General features: G+C 37.1%; 1 protein-coding gene across 3 annotated transcripts in view; it reads right to left on the reverse strand.

Annotated features, from left to right (window-relative positions):
- macrod2 (mono-ADP ribosylhydrolase 2) overlaps positions 1-23,909 on the reverse strand; it is a 511,048-nt gene that overhangs the window by 1,484 nt on the left and 485,655 nt on the right. For all 3 annotated transcript variants that reach the window (XM_088086648.1, XM_042501834.2, XM_042501833.2), the window contains 2 exons: positions 3,119-3,157; positions 2,385-2,456 (listed from right to left, as the gene is read on the reverse strand). In XM_088086648.1, the coding sequence (XP_087942774.1) occupies positions 2,385-2,456; positions 3,119-3,157 (111 nt within the window). The remainder of the gene's footprint in view (positions 1-2,384; positions 2,457-3,118; positions 3,158-23,909) is intronic.

The following is a 23,909-nucleotide window of genomic DNA, read 5'->3' on the forward strand; positions in this document are numbered from 1 at the left end:
GTAAATCGATCAGTCATGCCATGTTACCTCGAATTTCTAAAGAAAACCTTTTTTTTCTTGCATGCCTCTGTGAATGGGGAACGTGTAGATTTATTGATTGACCGGGGTTCACAATTAACAGCAGTAAACGTTTATCAAAACATCTGTTTACAAACCGTCTCACAACTCGTGCAGTATAATCCAAGTCTGGTTTATACAGTCATAGGCTCAGGACTTCACAAACACATGAACTTTTTGCTAAAACCTCAAATTGGACACTTTGAAGAGAGAGTAGGTATGCTTCATTTTCAATTCTAAATAGGGTTTATCAATACTGGTGCCAAAATGATACTTTTAATATGATGCCATTGAACTAATACTTTTAAAGAATAAAGCAAAAATGGTTAAGAATGGCTTGTGTTTTGCAAATTTAAATTTAAAATAGTTATAGTATACTTACAGTTTAAAGTATAGCCTACTTAAATATATAAATATGGATAAACACAAAACATTACCAACACATTCACCTTATAAATAAAAACACGCCCAACTATAATAATTTAAGGCTAAATAATAGTTATAGGACTGCTCACAGTAAATTAATTTTGATTTGGGATCTGTAAATGCCTCACTACCTAAGGAGAGACTCAGCAGACAGACATTTCTCTTTTATGTGTTTGCGAGAGGCTGAGACTGTCACTACAATGAGAACAGCTGGTCCACCTAAACAGTCCACCTTAAGGGAGCCTGGGAGGCTAACTTAGCGCACTAACTGAGGTGCTAACCCCTTTCACTGTTTGCACGCTGCACTGCTTCTTAACTTCATACTCTCTACTCTCACTCTCTAGTCTCACTGTCTCTGGCACGCACGCACGCACGCACGCACGCACACACTCTATCTTTCATGCTCGCTCTCTCTCGCTAATCACACAATATGGCACCAAAATGAGGCACTGAAATCTGCGTTATGATTCGGTCCTGTATATATTGTTTTCGGTACCCAACCCTAGTTGTAAAAAGAGTGTCCCTTCTTTTCTTAAATCATTCTGTGAAATTTGGCCTTTTTTAATTTAGTTGTGGCAGCCGGAAACCCTGGACTGATGTCACACAATATGCACAGGGTACGCCCAATGCAAAAATTGTCTCTATATTAATATTGAGATATTGGTAAAAAATTTCCCAAGGTCACAAGGTCATTTGGAGACATTTTCTGGGTGCCAGTATTGTTTTTACTAGATGGTTAGGTCCAGAGAAAGACATCTGACACTGGTGGACAGACTGGACCCCAGTGTCAAAGTGTCTCTTAGTAATTAACTAACAATAAACAGAACTTGTAGCATCTATCTGTAAAAGCCAATAAAGGGCAGTGACATGCATTATTACCAAAAGTTTTGTCTAAAATTTGATCTGTGATGTTCCAGAAATTGTGTGCGACGGACAGATGGACCAACAGACGTTTAGACACTGAGACTGATCCATTTTCTCTGTTCTGATGTGAATCTTTAGTAAAGATAAAACAACGCTCCATCTTTTTTTCAGTAAACAAGGGCAGTTTGTTGTGATGGCCCAGTGTCAGTTGTTTTGATACTGTACTATGGCTAATTTTAACTGCATACGATGCCCTCGCTAGCTCCCTTTTACACCATCCCACCCTGATCCACACGCTTGTTCGACAACAAGCTTTTTCTTCTCTGGCGCTTTGTCTGGCATTGTTTAAGCTCTCTCCTTTCTACACCAACCCGTTTGCCTCTGCCAAATTATTTCATATGCTGCTTGCCTGTCCTATTTATTCAACCCTGACAATCTGTTCACAACAGTTGCTTAATGATTTTTTTTTTCCACCTGGAAACGTCCCATTCTTTGCCTCAACAACTCTATAGAGCCACAGACAAATGCAGACATGTGAATTCATAGCATTCTCCACAAATGCGTACATTCAAATTACATGCTAAATTATTACCTAAATCTCAACAGAGACCTGGAAATAACAGCAGTGTGGTATCCTTATCAAATATGATTTATTGGCATGATTATTGCTCCTACAGTCTGTGTTGGCTGCATGTTAAAATGATATGCTTTGCACACTTGATTTATTAAATGTCTGATAGTTGAGTTTGCAGGCAATTCATCACACTCAATCTCCAAAGACGTGCTGACACGTTTTACCAAAATATCCTACAATACAGCCCCTACAGAGAGAAGGAGATGGAGACGGACGGAGGGGGAAAAAGACAAAGATCAGAGGGTGAAACTGGCTAACACTAAGAGTCACTGCACTGAGGATTCTCCAAATAAAGTGAATTTTAATTCAGCAGCTGTGGCCACTAATAAGAACCTAAGACTCTGTGTATAAATAGAAATTGTATGTGAGCAATTTAGTGTGGGTGCTTTCCCTGTGCCCTTACCTTTGGACTGAATGCTGTCAGTTAGAATGGAATCACGTTCTTCTGAGCTCTCGACAGGATCTTTCATCTCCTCTAGATAAGAGTAGAGCAGAGAAATAATAAGAATAGAGAGGGAAAATGTGAGGAGAGGCAGTGATAATCAAGAAATCTGTTCGCCCTGGTTTGTGCAGAAAAGCATCAATTTACCTAAACAAAGTAAAGCTTGTGAATCGAGCTTGTTAGGCTTTATTGTTAGAATGTAGCAAACTTTTTGACATCAGGATTTAACTGGATGTGAGTATCTATAGAGGCTTTTACATCAGGGACCCATGCCCGGATCCAAGTTCACTCGAATGTAATGTCTGGTTTGTCTTATCAGTTTGAACACTGGGCATTTCACCTAGACAGGCTTGGTTGATCCATGCTCGGATCCACTTTAAAATGTGTATGAAAATGCTCTAATAGTAGCGTCAATAACAATCTGCATTACAGCACTGACTTCTTACACTGGCTGGTGCTTCTTTCAATAAAATATGCATCCAACATATAAGCAGAACACTAATATGCACTGTGATATTTTATGGATGTAGGCAGGTATGTTAACTCGTGCGTAGCAGGCGCAGGAAAGCAAGAAATGGAGGAAAGGAAGTGTAGAGCAGACAGCAGGGAGGTTTCTCTTAAGTGACAGGATTTCAGTGATGCATCTCAGCACCCAGACTGAATAGTTCATGCAGAAAAACATCATCTGTACTCACCTCCATTGCTGGTGCCAGTGTTGTTGATCTCAGAGACATCTGCAATGAGGAACACATTAAGATATGTATGTTATGTTGATAAAATATGCTTAGTTATAGGCAGGACAAATTATATCACATGTGACTGATAGTGACACTGCAATAGACCTCCTTTATCTGTTATGACCAACTGCTATTATGGACTCTACACCTGGACCTACTCAGGGAACTGAAAGCATGCCATCCACACTCAGAGACTGAAAAGAGAAAGGGTTGCTTTCACATCAGCACCAGCGCTGGGCTTGCCAGACTATGATCTGTGTTTTTGTCTTAGTTAAGAAAAGTGGATCTCATTACTGCGTCATGGCTTTCTATTCTTTTAAGCTGCCTCCTGTACTCTAGGAGATGTCAGCATGCTTCAAAGCTGTTGGGTATTCTAATTGAGAAATAAGCCTTGATTTGGGCTCTAATTGCGAGCTTTGCTCCCTATGCTGTAATGCACATTCTGAACACCTCTGGTATCCAAAACGTAAGAGCTGTATGAAGATCTGGCTACAATGCACTGATTCTGTCTAGTGCTAACATATAGGTTCATAAGCATCCCCATCACAGCCAGATGCATTGCTCCCATTGATTGACATGGATGATAAGCTAATTATACAAGAATCTGAAGCATTAGTAGGTAGTGTTACAACACCTGGTAAATTCCAGTCCCTTTTCCAAATGTAGATTTGATTTGCTGTCACTTCTGACTCAGCGCATTGGAGATGTATGCTTTGCCACCTAGTACATCTGTTTAATGAGCTTATTTGTAAACTTTAACACGTGTCTCTGTTTTAGCTGAGATTGCAACAATTGACATTTGAGTCCGATTTTCTGACTTCATCTTGGAGTCCAATCTGATGATCTATCATTGATTCTTGTCTTCACAATTGGCATTTTAAAAATGTGCTGTAAGCAATGTAGATAACAGGCTTAATGTAGCCAGATGCTTTGTCCTCAGTGATGTAAGATTTATTCCTGAAAGATTGCCAAGTTTACATGAAGTGCTGTCAAAGTCCAAAGGTATTGTTGACCCCTCACAGTCACCATGATTTGAACTGAAATGCTGGATGACTATGTGCTAACCCTAGCCACCATTAACACAAATTTTCATTCTCTGATGAAACTGACCAAATTCGACTCTGACAAAATTTTCACTTACAGGATTCACAGGCCATCTAGATCCTTTTATAAGCCAAAATGTTTTGTGTTTGGTTTTCTGTTTTTTTTCTTTCTTCAATTAATTTTTTGTATCTGTGTTGTGTTATTTCTCTTCATCTCTTAGACGGAGAGTGAAAGTGGAAGGAAAGCGAATGGATCTATGCCACAAGGTGTAGGAGACATCCAGATGTGGGGTAAACAAGGACATGGATGGTGTCAAAAGCGATTGTGATTGGAGTAATGTCCCCGTGCAGCCATTTTACTGTACATCTAACCTATTGTTGCACTTCTGAACGACAGAACAAGCCTTGCGAAAGAGGAAAAGTTTGTCATGGACATCAAAAGATGTCAACAAGCAAAGGAAATAAATCTGCACTGCTGCTTATCTGGCTGTGCAAGTGATGAGAGACTATGCCTGTAGCAGAAATCTGATTGACTGTTGGATGTGTTGACAATCGCTAACTTTGATTCACTCACCAATGCTGATTCCAGTTTGTTGAGTTCGGCAAGACTAAACAAGATTATTATTTTTCAGGTTGTCACTTACCCCTTCCCAGATTTACAAAGGGAAGCACCTGATTTCATATGGCCACTAATCTGTATCATTAAACTTAAAATGTCAAAATTTGTCATCATATGTCATCAAAAAAAGCCTAAAAAGTCAAAGGATAGAATAGCATTAAAAAAGTCATATTGTAGTGTGCTGTCCAAAATAGCAGGAAAAGTAATACTATAGCATGTCTTCAAAAATGGCCTAAAATGTCACATGACAGTATGTTGTCCAAAAAAGCACAAAATTGTCATAGTATATTGTCATCCGACATGGCATAAAAAAGTCATACTATGGCATGTCCTCAAAAATAGCATAAAAAGGTCATACTATACAGTATTGTCCAAAATAGCATAGAAAACTAATGCTATAGCATGTCCAAAATAGCATAAAAAATCACACTGTAGCATGTCATAAAAAATGGCCTAAAAATGTGAAACTATAGTATTTTGTCTAAAATAGCATATGATAGCATGTCTTCAAGTATAGCTTAAAAATGTCATAGCATGTTGTCCAAAATACCATAAAGAAGAAAGAAAGAAAGAAGTCATGTCTTAAAGCAAAGATTGGTGAGCTGAAAAAAACCCAGCTGAAAACCACATAAAATAGCATGTTGAGACATGTCATAGTATAGAATGTTGAAAAATGGTTAAAAAAAAACAACATAATATGGCATGTTGAATAAATGACCAAAAAAGCAAGCCTAAAGTATGGCGAAAAAAGTCAAAAATGCAACGGCCTAAAAAGAGCTGAAGACAGCTGAAAAACAAAGCAAATAGCCTGCCTAGATACACCATAGCATGGAATGTTGAAAAAATGGCCCGAAAATCAAGGCTGTAGTATGACGAGAAAAGCTGAAAAATTAAATGTCCCAAAAACACCTGAAAACTGCTGAAAAACACATATAATAGCCATGCCATGGCATAGAATGTTGTTAAAATTGCCAAAAACAACATAATATGGCATGTTGGAAAAATGACCCAACAAGCAAGGCTATAGTATGGCGAAAAAAGTCAAAAAATGACATGTTCCAAAAACAGCTGAAAAACACATGAAATAGTGTGCCATGGCATAGAATGTTGTAAACATTACCAAAAACACCATAATATGGCAAGTTGAAAAAATGACCCGAAAAGCAAGGCTATAGTATGGCGAAAAAACTAAGAAATGACATGTCCCGAAAACAGCTGAAAACAGCTGACAAACACATAAAATAGCGTGCCAAGGCACATCATGGCAAAGAATGTTATTAAAATGGCCAAAAACACCATAATATGGCACATTGAAAAAATGAGCCGAAAAGCAAGGCTATAGTATGGCAAAATAGTCAAAAAATGACATGTCCCAAAAACAGCTGAAAACAGCTGAAAAACACCTAAAATAACGTGCCATGGCACATCATGGCATAGAATGTTGTTAAAATGACCCAAAACACCATAATATGGCATGTTGAAAAAATGAGCCGAAAACCAAGGCTATAGTATGGCAAAAAAGTCAAAAAATCGAATGTCCCGAAAACAGCTGAAAACAGTTGAAAAACACATAAAATAGCGTGCCATGGCACATCATTGCAAAGAATGTTGCAAAAATTTACAAAAACGGCATAATATGGGATGTTGAAAAAATGAGCCGAAAAGCAAGACTATAGTATGGCAAAATAGTCAAAAAATGACATGTCCTGAAAACAGCTGAAAAACACATAAAATAGTGTGCAGAGGCATGCCATGGCATAAAATGTTGTCAAAATTACGAAAAACACCATAATATGGCATGTTGAAAAAATGACCCGAAAAGCAAGGCTATAGTATGGCGAAAAAAGTAAAAAAATGACATGTCCCGAAAACAGCTGAAAATAGCTGAAAAACACATAACATAGGGTGCCATGGCACATCATGGCAAAGAATGTTGTTAAAATGGCTAAAAACACCATAATATGGCACATATAAAAAATGAGCTGAAAAGCAAGGCTATAGTATGGCAAAATAGTCAAAAAATGACATGTCCCGAAAACAGCTGAAAACAGTTGAAAAACACATAAAATAGCGTGCCAAGGCACGTCATGCCAAAGAATGTTGCAAAAATTTACAAAAACGGCATAATATGGGATGTTGAAAAAATGAGCCGAAAAGCAAGACTATAGTATGGCAAAATAGTCAAAAAATGACATGTCCCAAAAACCGCTGAAAACAGCTGAAAAACACCTAAAATAACGTGCCATGGCATGCCATGGCATAGAATGTTGTTAAAATGGCCAAAAACACCATAATATGGCATGTTGAAAAAATGAGCCAAAAAGCAAGGCTATAGTATGGCGAAAAAGTAAAACAAATTGAATGTCCCGAAAACAGCTGAAAACAGCTGAAAAACACATGAAATAACGTGCCAAGGCACATCATGGCAAAGAATGTTGCAAAAATTTACAAAAACAGCGTAATATGGCATATTGAAAAAATGACCCAAAAAGCAAGGCTATAGTATGGCAAAAAAGTCAAAAAATTGAATGTTCTAAAAACAGCTGAAAACAGCTGAAAAACACATAAAATAGCGTGCCATGGCACATCATGGCAAAGAATGTTGTTAAAATGGCCAAAAACAACATAATATGTCACATATAAAAAATGAGCCGAAAAGCAAGGCTATAGTATGGCAAAATAGTCAAAAAATGACATGTCCCGAAAACTGCTGAAAACAGCTGAAAAACACATAAAATAGTGTGCAGAGGCATGCCATGGCATAAACTGTTGTCAAAATTACGAAAAACACCATAATATGGCATGTTGAAAAAATGACCCAAAAACCAAGGCTATAGTATGGCAAAAAAAGTCAAAAAATGACATGTCCTGAAAACAGCTGAAAACAGCTGAAAAACACCTAAAATAACGTGCCATGGCATAGAATGTTGTTAAAATGACCAAAAACACCATAATATGGCGTGTTGAAAAAATGGCCCAAAGAGCAAGGCTATAGTATGGCGAAAAAAGTCAAAATTGACATGTCCCGAAAGCAGCTGAAAACAGATGAAAAACACCTAAAATAACGTGCCATGGCATGCCATGGCATAGAATGTTGTTAAAATGACCAAAAACACCACAATATGGCATGCTGAAAAAATGACCCAAAAAGCAAGGCTATAGTATGGCGAAAAAAGTAAAAAAAAAATGACATGTCCCGAAAACAGCTGAAAATAGCTGAAAAACACATAAAATAGCATGCCAAGGCACATCATGGCAAAGAATGTTGCAAAAATTTACAAAAACGGCATAAGATGGGATGTTGAAAAGATGACCCAAAAAGCAAGGCTATAGTATGGCAAAAAAGTAAAAAAAATTGAATGTCCCGAAAACAGCTGAAAACAGCTGAAAAACACATAAAATAGCCTGCCAAGGCACATCATGGCAAAGAATGTTATTAAAATGGCCAAAAACACCATAATATGGCACATTGAAAAAATGAGCCGAAAAGCAAGGCTATAGCATGGCAAAATAGTCAAAAAATGACATGTCCCAAAAACAGCTGAAAACAGGTGAAAAACACCTAAAATAGCGTGCCATGGCATGCCGTGGCATAGAATGTTGTTAAAATGGCCAAAAACACCATAATATGGCATGTTGAAAAAATGACCCAAAAACCAAGGCTATAGTATGGCAAAAAAAGTCAAAAAATGACATGTCCTGAAAACAGCTGAAAAACACCTAAAATAACGTGCCATGGCATGCCATGGCATAGAATGTTTTTAAAATGACCAAAAACACCATAATATGGCATGTTGAAAAAATGGCCCAAAGAGCAAGGCTATAGTATGGCGAAAAAAGTCAAAATTGACATGTCCCGAAAGCAGCTGAAAACAGATGAAACACACATAAAATAGCGTGCCATGGCATGCCATGGCATAGAATGTTGTTAAAATGACCAAAAACACCACAATATGGCATGCTGAAAAAATGACCCAAAAAGCAAGGCTATAGTATGGCGAAAAAAGTAAAAAAAAATGACATGTCCCGAAAACAGCTGAAAATAGCTGAAAAACACATAAAATAGCGTGCCAAGGCACATCATGGCAAAGAATGTTGCAAAAATTTACAAAAACGGCATAAGATGGGATGTTGAAAAGATGACCCAAAAAGCAAGGCTATAGTATGGCAAAAAAGTAAAAAAAATTGAATGTCCCGAAAACAGCTGAAAACAGCTGAAAAACACATAAAATAGCCTGCCAAGGCACATCATTGCAAAGAATGTTGCAAAAATGAACAAAAACAGCGTAATATGGCATATTGAAAAAATGACCCAAAAACCAAGGCTATAGTATGGCAAAAAAAGTCAAAAAATGACATGTCCCGAAAACAGCTGAAAACAGCTGACAAACACATAAAATAGCGTGCAGAGGCATGCCATGGCATAGAATTTTTTTAAATGGCCAAAAACACCATAATATGGCATGCTGAAAAAATTACCCAAAAAGCAAGGCTATAGTATGGCGAAAAAAGTCAAAATTGACATGTCCCGAAAACAGCTGAAAACAGATGAAACACACATAAAATAGCGTGCCATGGCATGCCATGGCATAGAATGTTGTTAAAATGACCAAAAACACCACAATATGGCATGTTGAAAAAATGACCCGAAAACCAAGGCTATAGTATGGCGAAAAAGTCAAAAAATCGAATGTCCTGAAAACAGCTGAAAACAGCTGGAAAACACATAAAATAGCCTGCCAAGGCACATCATGGCAAAAAATGTTGTTAAAATGGCCAATAACACCATAATATGGCGTGTTGAAAAAATGGCCCAAAGAGCAAGGCTATAGTATGGCGAAAAAAGTCAAAATTGACATGTCCCGAAAACAGCTGAAAACAGCTGAAACACAGATAAAATAGCGTGCCATGGCATGCCATGGCATAGAATGTTGTTAAAATGACCAAAAACACCACAATATGGCATGTTGAAAAAATGAGCCGAAAACCAAGGCTATAGTATGGCAAAAAAGTCAAAAAATCGAATGTCCCGAAAACAGCTGAAAACAGCTGAAAAACACATAAAATAGCGTGCCAAGGCACATCATGGCAAAGAATCTTGTTAAAATGAACAAAAACACGATAATATGGGATGTTGAAAAAATGAGCCGAGAAGCAAGGCTATAGTATGGCAAAATAGTCAAAAAATGACATGTCCCGAAAACAACTGAAAACAGCTGAAAAACACCTAAAATAACGTGCCATGGCATGCCATGGCATAGAATGTTGTTAAAATGGCCAAAAACACCATAATATGGCATGTTGAAAAAATGAGCCGAAAACCAAGGCTATAGTATGGCGAAAAAGTTAAAAAATCGAATGTCCCGAAAACAGCTGAAAACAGCTGAAAAACACATGAAATAACGTGCCATGGCATGCCATGGCATAGAATGTTATTAAAATGACCAAAAACACCATAATATGGCATGTTGAAAAAATGAGCCGAAAACCAAGGCTATAGTATAGCGAAAAAGTCAAAAAATCGAATGTCCCCGAAAACAGCTGAAAACAGTTGAAAAACACATAAAATAGCATGCCAAGGCACATCATTGCAAAGAATGTTGCAAAAATTTGCAAAAACGGCAATATATGGGATGTTGAAAAAATCAGCCGCAAAGCAAGGCTATAGTATGGCAAAATAGTCAAAATTGACATGTCCCGAAAACAGCTGAAAACAGCTGAAAAACACATAAAATAGTGTGCAGAGGCATGCCATGGCATAAAATGTTGTCAAAATTACGAAAAACACCATAATATGGCATGTTGAAAAAATGAGCCGAAAACCAAGGCTATAGTATGGCAAAATAGTCAAAAAATCGAATGTCCCAAAAACAGCTGAAAACAGCTGAAAAACACCTAAAATAACGTGCCATGGCATGCCATGGCATAGAATGTTGTTAAAATGGCCAAAAACACCATAATATGGCATGTTGAAAAAATGAGCCGAAAACCAAGGCTATAGTATGGCGAAAAAGTCAAAAAATCGAATGTCCCGAAAACAGCTGAAAACAGCTGACAAACACCTAAAATAACGTGCCATGGCATGCCATGGCATAGAATGTTGCAAAAATTTACAAAAACGGCATAAGATGGGATGTTGAAAAGATGACCCAAAAAGCAAGGCTATAGTATGGCAAAAAAGTAAAAAAAATTGAATGTCCCGAAAACAGCTGAAAACAGCTGAAAAACACCTAAAATAACGTGTCATGGCATGCCATGGCATAGAATGTTGTTAAAATGGCCAAAAACACCATAATATGGCATGTTGAAAAAATGAGCCGAAAACCAAGGCTATAGTATGGCGAAAAAGTCAAAAAATCGAATGTCCCGAAAACAGCTGAAAACAGCTGAAAAACACATGAAATAACGTGCCATGGCATGCCATGGCATAGAATGTTGTTAAAATGACCAAAAACACCATAATATGGCACATTGAAAAAATGGCCCAAAGAGCAAGGCTATAGTATGGCGAAAAAAGTCAAAATTGACATGTCCCGAAAACAGCTGAAAACAGCTGAAAAACACCTAAAATAACGTGCCAAGGCACATCATGGCAAAGAATCTTGTTAAAATGAACAAAAACACGATAATATGGGATGTTGAAAAAATGAGCCGAGAAGCAAGGCTATAGTATGGCAAAATAGTCAAAAAATGACATGTCCCGAAAACAGCTGAAAACAGCTGAAAAACACCTACAATAACGTGCCATGGCATGCCATGGCATAGAATGTTGTTAAAATGGCCAAAAACACCATAATATGGCATGTTGAAAAAATTACCCGAAAAGCAAGGCTATAGTATGGCAAAATAGTCAAAAAATCGAATGTCCCAAAAACAGCTGAAAACAGCTGAAAAACACCTAAAATAACGTGCCATGGCATGCCATGGCATAGAATGTTGTTAAAATGGCCAAAAACACCATAATATGGCATGTTGAAAAAATGAGCCAAAAAGCAAGGCTATAGTATGGAAAAATAGTCAAAAAATCGAATGTCCCAAAAACAGCTGAAAACAGCTGAAAAACACCTAAAATAACATGCCATGGCATGCCATGGCATAGAATGTTGTTAAAATGGCCAAAAACACCATAATATGGCATGTTGAAAAAATGGCCCAAAGAGCAAGGCTATAGTATGGCGAAAAAAGTCAAAATTGACATGTCCCGAAAACAGCTGAAAACAGCTGAAAAACACCTAAAATAACGTGCCAAGGCACATCATGGCAAAGAATCTTGTTAAAATGAACAAAAACACGATAATATGGGATGTTGAAAAAATGAGCCGAGAAGCAAGGCTATAGTATGGCAAAATAGTCAAAAAATGACATGTCCCAAAAACCGCTGAAAACAGCTGAAAAACACCTACAATAACGTGCCATGGCATGCCATGGCATAGAATGTTGTTAAAATGGCCAAAAACACCATAATATGGCATGTTGAAAAAATGAGCCGAAAAGCAAGGCTATAGTATGGCAAAATAGTCAAAAAATGACATGTCCCGAAAACAGCTGAAAACAGTTGAAAAACACATAAAATAGCGTGCCAAGGCACAGCATGGCAAAGAATGTTATAAAAATGGCCAAAAACACCATAATATGGCACATTGAAAAAATGAGCCAAAAAGCAAGGCTATAGTATGGCAAAATAGTCAAAAAATGACATGTCCCAAAAACAGCTGAAAACAGCTGAAAAACACCTAAAATAACGTGTCATGGCATGCCATGGCATAGAATGTTGTTAAAATGGCCAAAAACACCATAATATGGCATGTTGAAAAAATGAGCCGAAAAGCAAGGCTATAGTATGGCAAAATAGTCAAAAAATCGAATGTCCCAAAAACAGCTGAAAACAGCTGAAAAACACCTAAAATAACGTGCCATGGCATGCCATGGCATAGAATGTTGTTAAAATGGCCAAAAACACCATAATATGGCATGTTGAAAAAATGAGCCGAAAACCAAGGCTATAGTATGGCGAAAAAGTCAAAAAATCGAATGTCCCGAAAACAGCTGAAAACAGCTGACAAACACATAAAATAACGTGCCATGGCATGCCATGGCATAGAATGTTGCAAAAATTCACAAAAACGGCATAAGATGGGATGTTGAAAAGATGACCCAAAAAGCAAGGCTATAGTATGGCAAAAAAGTAAAAAAATTGAATGTCCCGAAAACAGCTGAAAACAGCTGAAAAACACATAAAATAGTGTGCAGAGGCATGCCATGGCATAAACTGTTGTCAAAATTACGAAAAACACCATAATATGGCATGTTGAAAAAATGACCCGAAAAGCAAGGCTATAGCATGGCAAAATAGTCAAAAAATGACATGTCCTAAAAACAGCTGAAAACAGCTGAAAAACACCTAAAATAACGTGTCATGGCATGCCATGGCATAGAATGTTGTTAAAATGGCCAAAAACACCATAATATGGCATGTTGAAAAATGAGCCGAAAACCAAGGCTATAGTATGGCGAAAAAGTCAAAAAATCGAATGTCCCGAAAACAGCTGAAAACAGCTGAAAAACACATGAAATAACGTGCCATGGCATGCCATGGCATAGAATGTTGTTAAAATGACCAAAAACACCATAATATGGCATGTTGAAAAAATGGCCCAAAGAGCAAGGCTATAGTATGGCGAAAAAAGTCAAAATTGACATGTCCCAAAAACAGCTGAAAACAGCTGAAAAACACCTAAAATAACGTGCCAAGGCACATCATGGCAAAGAATCTTGTTAAAATGAACAAAAACACGATAATATGGGATGTTGAAAAAATGAGCCGAGAAGCAAGGCTATAGTATGGCAAAATAGTCAAAAAATGACATGTCCCAAAAACCGCTGAAAACAGCTGAAAAACACCTACAATAACGTGCCATGGCATGCCATGGCATAGAATGTTGTTAAAATGGCCAAAAACACCATAATATGGCATGTTGAAAAAATGAGCCGAAAAGCAAGGCTATAGTATGGCAAAATAGTCAAAAAATGACATGTCCCGAAAACAGCTGAAAACAGTTGAAAAACACATAAAATAGCGTGCCAAGGCACAGCATGGCAAAGAATGTTATAAAAATGGCCAAAAACACCATAATATGGCACATTGAAAAAATGAGCCAAAAAGCAAGGCTATAGTATGGCAAAATAGTCAAAAAATGACATGTCCCAAAAACAGCTGAAAACAGCTGAAAAACACCTAAAATAACGTGTCATGGCATGCCATGGCATAGAATGTTGTTAAAATGGCCAAAAACACCATAATATGGCATGTTGAAAAAATGAGCCGAAAAGCAAGGCTATAGTATGGCAAAATAGTCAAAAAATCGAATGTCCCAAAAACAGCTGAAAACAGCTGAAAAACACCTAAAATAACGTGCCATGGCATGCCATGGCATAGAATGTTGTTAAAATGGCCAAAAACACCATAATATGGCATGTTGAAAAAATGAGCCGAAAACCAAGGCTATAGTATGGCGAAAAAGTCAAAAAATCGAATGTCCCGAAAACAGCTGAAAACAGCTGAAAAACACATAAAATAGTGTGCAGAGGCATGCCATGGCATAAACTGTTGTCAAAATTACGAAAAACACCATAATATGGCATGTTGAAAAAATGACCCGAAAAGCAAGGCTATAGCATGGCAAAATAGTCAAAAAATGACATGTCCTAAAAACAGCTGAAAACAGCTGAAAAACACCTAAAATAACGTGTCATGGCATGCCATGGCATAGAATGTTGTTAAAATGGCCAAAAACACCATAATATGGCATGTTGAAAAATGAGCCGAAAACCAAGGCTATAGTATGGCGAAAAAGTCAAAAAATCGAATGTCCCGAAAACAGCTGAAAACAGCTGAAAAACACATGAAATAACGTGCCATGGCATGCCATGGCATAGAATGTTGTTAAAATGACCAAAAACACCATAATATGGCATGTTGAAAAAATGGCCCAAAGAGCAAGGCTATAGTATGGCGAAAAAAGTCAAAATTGACATGTCCCAAAAACAGCTGAAAACAGCTGAAAAACACCTAAAATAACGTGCCAAGGCACATCATGGCAAAGAATCTTGTTAAAATGAACAAAAACACGATAATATGGGATGTTGAAAAAATGAGCCGAGAAGCAAGGCTATAGTATGGCAAAATAGTCAAAAAATGACATGTCCCAAAAACCGCTGAAAACAGCTGAAAAACACCTACAATAACGTGCCATGGCATGCCATGGCATAGAATGTTGTTAAAATGGCCAAAAACACCATAATATGGCATGTTGAAAAAATGAGCCGAAAAGCAAGGCTATAGTATGGCAAAATAGTCAAAAAATGACATGTCCCGAAAACAGCTGAAAACAGTTGAAAAACACATAAAATAACGTGCCATGGCATGCCATGGCATAGAATGTTGTTAAAATGGCCAAAAACACCATAATATGGCATGTTGAAAAAATGGCCCAAAGAGCAAGGCTATAGTATGGCGAAAAAAGTCAAAATTGACATGTCCCGAAAACAGCTGAAAACAGATGAAACACACATAAAATAGCGTGCCATGGCATGCCATGGCATAGAATGTTGTTAAAATGACCAAAAACACCACAATATGGCATGTTGAAAAAATGAGCCGAAAACCAAGGCTATAGTATGGCAAAAAAGTCAAAAAATCGAATGTCCCGAAAACAGCTGAAAACAGCTGAAAAATACATAAAATAGCGTGCCAAGGCACATCATGGCAAAGAATGTTGCAAAAATTTACAAAAACGGCATAAGATGGGATGTTGAAAAGATGACCCAAAAAGCAAGGCTATAGTATGGAAAAAAAGTAAAAAAATTGAATGTCCCGAAAACAGCTGAAAACAGCTGAAAAACACATAAAATAGCCTGCCAAGGCACATCATGGCAAAGAATGTTGCAAAAATGAACAAAAACAGCGTAATATGGCATGTTGAAAAAATGACCCAAAAAGCAAGGCTATAGTATGGCAAAAAAAGTCAAAAAATGACATGTCCCGAAAACAGCTGAAAATAGCTGAAAAACACATAAAATAGCGTGCCATGGCACATCATGGCATAGAATGTTGTTAAAATGGCTAAAAACAACATAATATGTCACATATAGAAAATGAGCCGAAAAGCAAGGCTATAGTATGGCAAAATAGTCAAAAAATGACATGTCCCGAAAACTGCTGAAAACAGCTGAAAAACACATAAAATAGTGTGCAGAGGCATGCCATGGCATAAACTGTTGTCAAAATTACAAAAAACACCATAATATGGCATGTTGAAAAAATGGCCCAAAGAGCAAGGCTATAGTATGGCGAAAAAAGTCAAAATTGACATGTCCCGAAAACAGCTGAAAACAGCTGAAAAACACCTAAAATAACGTGTCATGGCATGCCATGGCATAGAATGTTGTTAAAATGGCCAAAAACACCATAATATGGCATGTTGAAAAAATGAGCCGAAAACCAAGGCTATAGTATGGCGAAAAAAGTCCAAAAATGACATTTTCCAAAAACTGCTGAAAAACATAATATAGTATGATAAAACAATGTGAGAGACTTTTAGGAAAGTTTTATTTCTGTGAAAAGTACAGCTGTACAGACTGTCAATACGATTTTATGGTGTGGTGATTGTTCTTTCGAGATGTTCCCACCTGGGAGTGTCCATCGCTGTTTGGTTATCTGTTTGTCCTAAAGGGGTACTGTTCTTTCTATCGGTTTCATGTTTCATTGTTTTATTGTTCATATGGAATGTTCATTAATATCTTGTTCCTTGTGGTGGTTGTGGAAGATTACCAGGTATATGAGTAAGTCCAAGCCTCACTGTCATCAGAAAACTACTGTTTGTCTTCTTTCCATGTATTAAAGGTTTTTCATGCATCACATCGCAGTTGCATTTTCTTCAAAGAACTGGCAATATTAATTCTTTTTGGAAAAGAATTCTGTCAAAACGTGCCATACCAAAGAATGTTGCAAAAACAGCAAAAAAAAACACCATCATGTGGCATGTTGAAAAAATGACCCAAAAAGCAAGGCTATAGTATGGCGAAAAAAGTCAAAAGTGACATGTTCCGAAAACAGCTGAAAACAGCTGAAAAACACATAAAATAGCGTGCCAAGGCACATCATGGCAAAGAATCTTGTTAAAAAGGCCAAAAACACCATAATATGGCACATTGAAAAAATGAGCCGAAAAGCAAGGCTATAGTATGGCAAAATAGTCAAAAAATGACATGTCCCAAAAACCGCTGAAAACAGCTGAAAAACACCTAAAATAACGTGCCATGGCATAGAATGTTGTTAAAATGGCCAAAAACACCATAATATGGCATGTTGAAAAAATGAGCCGAAAACCAAGGCTATAGTATGGCGAAAAAGTCAAAAAATCGAATGTCCCGAAAACAGCTGAAAACAGCTGAAAAATACATAAAATAGCGTGCCAAGGCACATCATGGCAAAGAATGTTGCAAACATTTACCAAAACGGCATAAGATGGGATGTTGAAAAGATGACCCAAAAAGCAAGGCTATAGTATGGCAAAAAAGTAAAAAAATTGAATGTCCCGAAAACAGCTGAAAACAGCTGAAAAACACATAAAATAGCCTGCCAAGGCACATCATGGCAAAGAATGTTGCAAAAATGAACAAAAACAGCGTAATATGGCATGTTGAAAAAATGACCCAAAAAGCAAGGCTATAGTATGGCAAAAAAGTCAAAAAATCGAATGTCCCAAAAACAGATGAAAACAGCTGAAAAACACATGAAATAACGTGCCATGGCATGCCATGGCAAAGAATGTTGTTAAAATGACCAAAAACACCATAATATGGCACATTGAAAAAATGAGCCAAAAAGCAAGGCTATAGTATGGCAAAATAGTCAAAAATGACATGTCCCAAAAACAGCTGAAAACAGCTGAAAAACACCTAAAATAACGTGCCATGGCATGCCATGGCATAGAATGTTGTTAAAATGGCCAAAAACACCATAATATGGCATGTTGAAAAATGGCCCAAAGAGCAAGGCTATAGTATGGCGAAAAAAGTCAAAATTGACATGTCCCGAAAACAGCTGAAAACAGATGAAACACACATAAAATAGCGTGCAGAGGCATGCCATGGCATAGAATGTTGTTAAAATGACCAAAAACACCACAATATGGCATGTTGAAAAAATGAGCCGAAAACCAAGGCTATAGTATGGCAAAATAGTCAAAAAATGACATGTCGAAAACAGCTGAAAACAGCTGAAAAACACCCAAAATAACGTGCCATGGCATGCCATGGCATAGAATGTTGTTAAAATGGCCAAAAACACCATAATATGGCATGTTGAAAAAATTACCCGAAAAGCAAGGCTATAGTATGGCAAAATAGTCAAAAAATGACATGTCCCGAAAACAGCTGAAAACAGCTGAAAAACACCTAAAATAACGTGCCATGGCATGCCATGGCATAGAATGTTGTTAAAATGGCCAAAAACACCATAATATGGCATGTTGAAAAAATTACCCGAAAAGCAAGGCTATAGTATGGCAAAATAGTCAAAAAATGACATGTCCGAAAACAGCTGAAAACAGTTGAAAAACATATAAAATAAGCGTGCCAAAGGCACATCATGGCAAAGAATGTTATTAAAATGGCCAAAAACACCATAATATGGCACATTGAAAAAATGAGCCAAAAAGCAAGGCTATAGTATGGCAAAATAGTCAAAAAATGACATGTCCCGAAAACAGCTGAAAACAGCTGAAAAACACATAAAATAACGTGCCATGGCATGCCATGGCATAGAATGTTGTTAAAATGGCCAAAAACACCATAATATGGCATGTTGAAAAAATGAGCGAAAACCAAGGCTATAGTATGGCGAAAAAGTTAAAAATCGAATGTCCGAAAACAGCTGAAAAACACATGAAATAACGTGCCATGGCATGCCATGGCATAGAATGTTGTTAAAATGACCAAAAACACCATAATATGGCATGTTGAGCCGAAAACCAAGGCTATAGTATAGCGAAAAAGTCAAAAAATCGAATGTCCCCGAAAACAGCTGAAAACAGTTGAAAAACACATAAAATAGCATGCCAAGGCACATCATTGCAAAGAATGTTGCAAAAATTTGCAAAAACGGCAATATATGGGATGTTGAAAAAATGAGCGGAAAAGCAAGGCTATAGTATGGCAAAATAGTCAAAATTGACATGTCCCGAAAACAGCTGAAAACAGCTGAAAAACACATAAAATAGTGTGCAGAGGCATGCCATGGCATAAAATGTTGTCAAAATTACGATAAACACCATAATATGGCATGTTGAAAAAATGACCCGAATAGCAAGGCTATAGTATGGCAAAAAAGTCAAAAAATGACATGTCCCAAAAACAGCTGAAAACAGCTGACAAACACATAAAATAGCGTGCCAAGGCACAGCATGGCAAAGAATGTTATTAAAATGGCCAAAAACACCATAATATGGCACATTGAAAAAATGAGCCGAAAAGCAAGGCTATAGTATGGCAAAATAGTCAAAAAATGACATGTCCCAAAAACAGCTGAAAACAGCTGAAAAACACCTAAAATAACGTGCCATGGCATGCCATGGCATAGAATGTTGTTAAAATGGCCAAAAACACCATAATATGGCATGTTGAAAAATGAGCGAAAACCAAGGCTATAGTATGGCAAAATAGTCAAAAAATCGAATGTCCCAAAAACAGCTGAAAACAGCTGAAAAACACCTAAAATAACGTGCCATGGCATGCCATGGCATAGAATGTTGTTAAAATGGCCAAAAACACCATAATATGGCATGTTGAAAAATGAGCCGAAAACCAAGGCTATAGTATGGCGAAAAAGTCAAAAAATCGAATGTCCCGAAAACAGCTGAAAACAGCTGAAAAACACATAAAATAGCGTGCTAAGGCACAGCATGGCAAAGAATGTTATTAAAATGGCCAAAAACACCATAATATGGCATGTTGAAAAAATGGCCCAAAGAGCAAGGCTATAGTATGGCGAAAAAAGTCAAAATTGACATGTCCCGAAAACAGCTGAAAACAGATGAAACACACATAAAATAGCGCGCCATGGCATGCCATGGCATAGAACGTTGTTAAAATGACCAAAAACACCACAATATGGCATGTTGAAAAAATGAGCTGAAAACCAAGGCTATAGTATGGCAAAAAAGTCAAAAAATCGAATGTTCTAAAAACAGATGAAAACAGCTGAAAAACACATAAAATAGCGTGCCATGGCACATCATGGCAAAGAATGTTGTTAAAATGGCCAAAAACAACATAATATGTCACATATAAAAAATGAGCCGAAAAGCAAGGCTATAGTATGGCAAAATAGTCAACAAATGACATGTCCCAAAAACAGCTGAAAACAGCTGAAAAACACATAAAATAGTATGCAGAGGCATGCCATGGCATAAACTGTTGCAAAAATGAACAAAAACAGCATAATATGGCATGCTGAAAAAATGACCCGAAAAGCAAGGCTATAGTATGGCAAAATAGTCAAAAAATGACATGTCCCGAAAACAGCTGAAAACAGCTGACAAACACATAAAATAGCGTGCTAAGGCACAGCATGGCAAAGAATGTTATTAAAATGGCCAAAAACACCATAATATGGCATGTTGAAAAAATGGCCCAAAGAGCAAGGCTATAGTATGGCGAAAAAAGTCAAAATTGACATGTCCCGAAAACAGCTGAAAACAGATGAAACACACATAAAATAGCGCGCCATGGCATGCCATGGCATAGAACGTTGTTAAAATGACCAAAAACACCACAATATGGCATGTTGAAAAAATGAGCTGAAAACCAAGGCTATAGTATGGCAAAAAAGTCAAAAAATCGAATGTTCTAAAAACAGATGAAAACAGCTGAAAAACACATAAAATAGCGTGCCATGGCACATCATGGCAAAGAATGTTGTTAAAATGGCCAAAAACAACATAATATGTCACATATAAAAAATGAGCCGAAAAGCAAGGCTATAGTATGGCAAAATAGTCAACAAATGATATGTCCCGAAAACAGCTGAAAACAGCTGAAAAACACATAAAATAGTGTGCAGAGGCATGCCATGGCATAAACTGTTGTCAAAATTACGAAAAACACCATAATATGGCATGTTGAAAAAATGACCCGAAAAGCAAGGCTATAGCATGGCAAAATAGTCAAAAAATGACATGTCCCAAAAACAGCTGAAAACAGCTGAAAAACACCTAAAATAACGTGCCATGGCATGCCATGGCATAGAATGTTGTTAAAATGGCCAAAAACACCATAATATGGCATGTTGAAAAAATGGCCCAAAGAGCAAGGCTATAGTATGGCGAAAAAAGTCAAAAATGACATGTCCCGAAAACAGCTGAAAACAGATGAAACACACATAAAATAGCGTGCCATGGCACATCATGGCAACGAATGTTGTTAAAATGGCCAAAAACACCATAATATGGCACATATAAAAAATGAGCTGAAAAGCAAGGCTATAGTATGGCAAAATAGTGAAAAAATGACATATCCCGAAAACAGCTGAAAACAGTTGAAAAACACCTAAAATAACATGCCATGGCATGCCATGGCATAGAATGTTGTTAAAATGGCCAAAAACACCATAATATGGCATGTTGAAAAAATGGCCCAAAGAGCAAGGCTATAGTATGGCAAAAAAAGTCAAAATTGACATGTCCCGAAAACAGCTGAAAACAGCTGAAAAACACCTAAAATAACGTGTCATGGCATGCCATGGCATAGAATGTTGTTAAAATGGCCAAAAACACCATAATATGGAACAATGACAAAATGAGCCAAAAAGCAAGGCTATAGTATGGCAAAATAGTCAAAAATGACATGTCCCAAAAACAGCTGAAAACAGCTGAAAAACACCTAAAATAACGTGCCATGGCATGCCATGGCATAGAATGTTGTTAAAATGGCCAAAAACACCATAATATGGCATGTTGAAAAAATGAGCCGAAAACCAAGGCTATAGTATGGCGAAAAAGTCAAAAAATCGAATGTCCCGAAAACAGCTGAAAACAGCTGAAAAACACATGAAATAACGTGCCATGGCATGCCATGGCAAAGAATGTTGTTAAAATGACCAAAACCACCATAATATGGCACATTGAAGAAATGAGCCAAAAAGCAAGGCTATAGTATGGCAAAATAGTCAAAAAATGACATGTCCCAAAAACCGCTGAAAACAGCTGAAAAACACCTAAAATAACGTGCCATGGCATAGAATGTTGTTAAAATGGCCAAAAACACCATAATATGGCATGTTGAAAAAATGAGCCGAAAACCAAGGCTATAGTATGGCGAAAAAGTCAAAAAATCGAATGTCGAAAACAGCTGAAAACAGCTGAAAAATACATAAAATAGCGTGCCAAGGCACATCATGGCAAAGAATGTTGCAAACATTTACCAAAACGGCATAAGATGGGATGTTGAAAAGATGACCCAAAAAGCAAGGCTATAGTATGGCAAAAAAGTAAAAAAATTGAATGTCCCGAAAACAGCTGAAAACAGCTGAAAAACACATAAAATAGCCTGCCAAGGCACATCATGGCAAAGAATGTTGCAAAAATGAACAAAAACAGCGTAATATGGCATGTTGAAAAAATGACCCAAAAAGCAAGGCTATAGTATGGCAAAAAAGTCAAAAAATCGAATGTCCCAAAAACAGATGAAAACAGCTGAAAAACACATGAAATAACGTGCCATGGCATGCCATGGCAAAGAATGTTGTTAAAATGACCAAAAACACCATAATATGGCACATTGAAAAAATGAGCCAAAAAGCAAGGCTATAGTATGGCAAAATAGTCAAAAAATGACATGTCCCAAAAACAGCTGAAAACAGCTGAAAAACACCTAAAATAACGTGCCATGGCATGCCATGGCATAGAATGTTGTTAAAATGGCCAAAAACACCATAATATGGCATGTTGAAAAAATGGCCCAAAGAGCAAGGCTATAGTATGGCGAAAAAAGTCAAAATTGACATGTCCCGAAAACAGCTGAAAACAGATGAAACACACATAAAATAGCGTGCAGAGGCATGCCATGGCATAGAATGTTGTTAAAATGACCAAAAACACCACAATATGGCATGTTGAAAAAATGAGCCGAAAACCAAGGCTATAGTATGGCAAAATAGTCAAAAAATGACATGTCCCGAAAACAGCTGAAAACAGCTGAAAAACACCTAAAATAACGTGCCATGGCATGCCATGGCATAGAATGTTGTTAAAATGGCCAAAAACACCATAATATGGCATGTTGAAAAAATTACCCGAAAAGCAAGGCTATAGTATGGCAAAATAGTCAAAAATGACATGTTCGAAAACAGCTGAAAACAGCTGAAAAACACCTAAAATAACGTGCCATGGCATGCCATGGCATAGAATGTTGTTAAAATGGCCAAAAACACCATAATATGGCATGTTGAAAAAATTACCCGAAAAGCAAGGCTATAGTATGGCAAAATAGTCAAAAAATGACATGTCCCGAAAACAGCTGAAAACAGTTGAAAAACATATAAAATAACGTACAAGGCACATCATGGCAAAGAATGTTATTAAAATGGCCAAAAACACCATAATATGGCACATTGAAAAAATGAGCCAAAAAGCAAGGCTATAGTATGGCAAAATAGTCAAAAAATGACATGTCCCGAAAACAGCTGAAAACAGCTGAAAAACACATAAAATAACGTGCCATGGCATGCCATGGCATAGAATGTTGTTAAATGGCCAAAAACACCATAATATTGCATGTTGAAAAAATGAGCCGAAAACCAAGGCTATAGTATGGCGAAAAAGTTAAAAAATCGAATGTCCCGAAAACAGCTGAAAAACACATGAAATAACGTGCCATGGCATGCCATGGCATAGAATGTTGTTAAAATGACCAAAAACACCATAATATGGCATGTTGAGCCGAAAACCAAGGCTATAGTATAGCGAAAAAGTCAAAAAATCGAATGTCCCCGAAAACAGCTGAAAACAGTTGAAAAACACATAAAATA

The sequence above is a fragment of the Plectropomus leopardus genome, chromosome 13, assembly GCF_026936395.1.
Source record: "Plectropomus leopardus strain MGB_pleo_1.0 chromosome 13, ASM2693639v1, whole genome shotgun sequence".
Lineage (NCBI taxonomy): Eukaryota > Metazoa > Chordata > Actinopteri > Perciformes > Serranidae > Plectropomus > Plectropomus leopardus.